At 42.6% G+C, this 2,910-nt stretch overlaps 1 protein-coding gene across 1 annotated transcript; it reads right to left on the bottom strand.

Moving 5' to 3' along the window:
- Positions 1-1,804: 1,804 nt before the first annotated feature.
- LOC102986932 (olfactory receptor 11H7-like) lies at positions 1,805-2,673 on the bottom strand. Its single transcript, XM_024117800.3, is given in 2 exon segments — positions 1,805-2,022; positions 2,025-2,673. Coding segments are annotated over 2 exon segments (867 nt in total).
- Between the last annotated feature and the right edge of the window lie 237 nt (positions 2,674-2,910).

Raw genomic sequence — 2,910 nt, 5'->3', positions numbered from 1 at the left:
ATGAAAATGTCATTCTATAATTAGAATTTCCTGTCTGAGGATCTAGGAGGACTTTCCATTCCTCTTGGGCAAGCAAGTTCCCTGACTTTTCCCCTTCCCCAAATATATATCCTCAAGATCAGCTTGCAGATACAAATAACTTTAAAGAGAAATAACAAGTTTTATTTGACAACTAGAAATAAGAGTTTTTAAATGCCCATGCCTCTCTTTAGTCTACTGTCAATGCAGCAACCAGGGGGATGACCCTTTTACAATGTAAATGGGATTATGTTACGCCTCTGTTCAAAACTCTGCTCAAAAAGGCTTCCCATCTCATACAGAATTAAAAGTTCTTACTGTGGCTCACAAGGTCCTGCACAACTTGGCACTCTGTATACTCTCTTTGACTTCATCTCTGACAATTTCCCCCTTAATCTCTCTACTCCTACCAAACCAAACTACTTGCTGTTAGTGGAACACAATTCGCCTTAGGATCTTATAGAGAAATTGCCTTCCTCTGCCTGGAATGCTCTTCCCTCAGCTGTCTACATGTCTCATTCCATCATCTCCTTCAAGCTTTTGCTTAAATGTTGCCTTCTCACTGTGACCTTCCCTGATCATCCTATTTCAAATTTCACCCTTTTCTCCCACACTTCCTGTCCTCCTAACCCCTTTCTCCATGTTGCTTATCACTCTCCAACATGCTATATTTTTACTTTTTACTTTTTTTTTTTTTTTTTGGCGGTACGCGGGCCTCTCACTTTTTGGGCCCTCCCCGGGGCGGAGCACAGGCTCCGGCCGTGCAGTCTTAGCAGCCATGGCTCACGGGCCCAGCCGCTCCGCGGCATGCGGGATCCTCCCGGACCGGGGCACGAACCCGTGTACGCGGGCCTCTCACTGTTGTGGCCTCTCCCGGTGCGGAGCACAGGCTCCGGACGCGCAGGCTCAGTGGCCATGGCTCACGGGCCCAGCCGCTCCACGGCATGTGGGATCTTCCCGGACTGGGGCACGAACCTGTGTCCCCTGCATCGGCAGGCGGACTCTCAACCACTGCGCCACCAGGGAAGCCCACTTTTTACTTTTTTTTATTGTCTGTCCCTCACTAGAAATTAAACTCCACACAGATAGTGTTTTTGACCATTTTGGCCATAGTGTATCTCTAATGCCTACAGGAGTGTCTAGAATAAAGTAGATGCTCAATAAATTTTTGTTGAATGAAAAAATTACTGCTTTATATGGTGTTAAAACATCACTTATATACGCATGAAACTTTGTCCCTAATCTGGAAGATTCTCAACCATGAAGAGCTAAGGGGATAAGAAAGTTTTTCTGTTACTAAATTCTTTAGATAAGAATCCATTAGGCATTTAAATTAGATTACTTATTCACTTTAAAAAATATTGTAGTCTTAAGAAATGCGTTGAGTACACTAATGATGATCACCTGGGATAACTTCTCTTGTTCTAGCTTCACCTCCATCCCCCCAAAATCAAAACTAAAACAGTGTGTGAAATAGGACAAATATAATGCCCTCATATTACTATCTAAGAAGTTATTCATGTTGAAAATATTATTATTACACTTAGAATGTAATCTGAATCAGCTGTGGTTTAGCTCTGCCAGGTTAGTTGAAGAATAAAACATGGATGGACTCCACTGAAAAATATCTTCTTTAAAGTGTGCATTGGAGAATTAGCAGCAGTATATGAAGTCTTTCTTAATTAATCTTTTATGCCTGGACAATGGTTCACTTGTTCTCATGTAGATTAGTTTATGTTCATTCTATTCTCAGGACTTTCTTCAGTGCAGCCTTCATCTCCTTGTTTCATAAGCTGTAAATCAGGGGGTTTAAGAAGGAAGTCACCACGGAATAGAATAGAGTCGTAATCTTCTGAATTTCAGCTGGGTTATCAGCTGTAGGGCTCACATACATGGCCAAAAGAGGGCCAAAGAATAAGCACACCACTGTCAGATGTGATCCGCAGGTGGAAAAGGCCGTCTGCTGGCCAGCTGCTGAAGGGACTTTTAACACAGTTATCAATAATAGGAGCCAAGGATGTACAGAAGAGTTAGCATGATAATGAGGGAGCTCAGGACATAGAAGACAATCTCAGTGACAGGAGCTGGGGCACAGGACAGAGCTATTAGTGGGTCCATGTCACACACAAAGTGATCGATGGTGTTGGGCCCACAGAAAGGCAATTGAGAGAGCTGCACAGTGGAGACAGAGTAACTAAGGAACCCAAAGACCCAGCAAAGAGACGTCAAAATAGAGCAGAAGCATTGGGTCATGATGGTTAGGTAGTGCAATGGGCGGCAGATAGCAAGGAACTGATCATATGCCATGATGCAGAGGAAATATGCCTCAGTTGTACCAAAGGAAGTAAAAAAATATAACTGGAGGAAACAGCCAACAAAAGAGATGGTTTTTGTCTCTGAGAGGAAATTGATGAGCATACTGGGCACAGTGGAGGTAATGTACCAGATTTCAAGGAAAGCAAAATTCCCTAGAATATACATTGGGATACGGAGCCGTTGGTCCCACCTCACAGCACAAACAATGGTCCCATTTTCCACCATGTTAAATATATAGACTCCAAAGAACAGTGAAAAGAGGAGACATTGTAACTCTTGACAACCAGGGAAGCCTAGGAGGACAAACTCAGTCACCGTGCTTGCCACTGAATTGTTCATGAATCCCAGAACTGCAGAGGAGACAGAAAACACCAATATATAAGTTGTTTTGTTTCTTGAAAAACTTGTAGGAAACCTATGCAAGGTAGCTATGTTGTCTGTTTGGCAATTAGTTTGGAATAACCCATCAATTAACTCCTACCTCTTATTTAAAAGCCACCAACCGACAATCCTAGTGATCCCAAATTTCAGTAAAATTGGGTTCATAACAATAGAATCTTTACATTACTTGGATTT

This window comes from Physeter macrocephalus, chromosome 11, assembly GCF_002837175.3.
Source record: "Physeter macrocephalus isolate SW-GA chromosome 11, ASM283717v5, whole genome shotgun sequence".
In the NCBI taxonomy this organism is placed as follows: Eukaryota; Metazoa; Chordata; class Mammalia; order Artiodactyla; family Physeteridae; genus Physeter; species Physeter macrocephalus.
The sequence above is the reverse complement of the archived record's forward strand: the minus strand, read 5'-3'. Positions and strand labels throughout refer to the sequence as shown.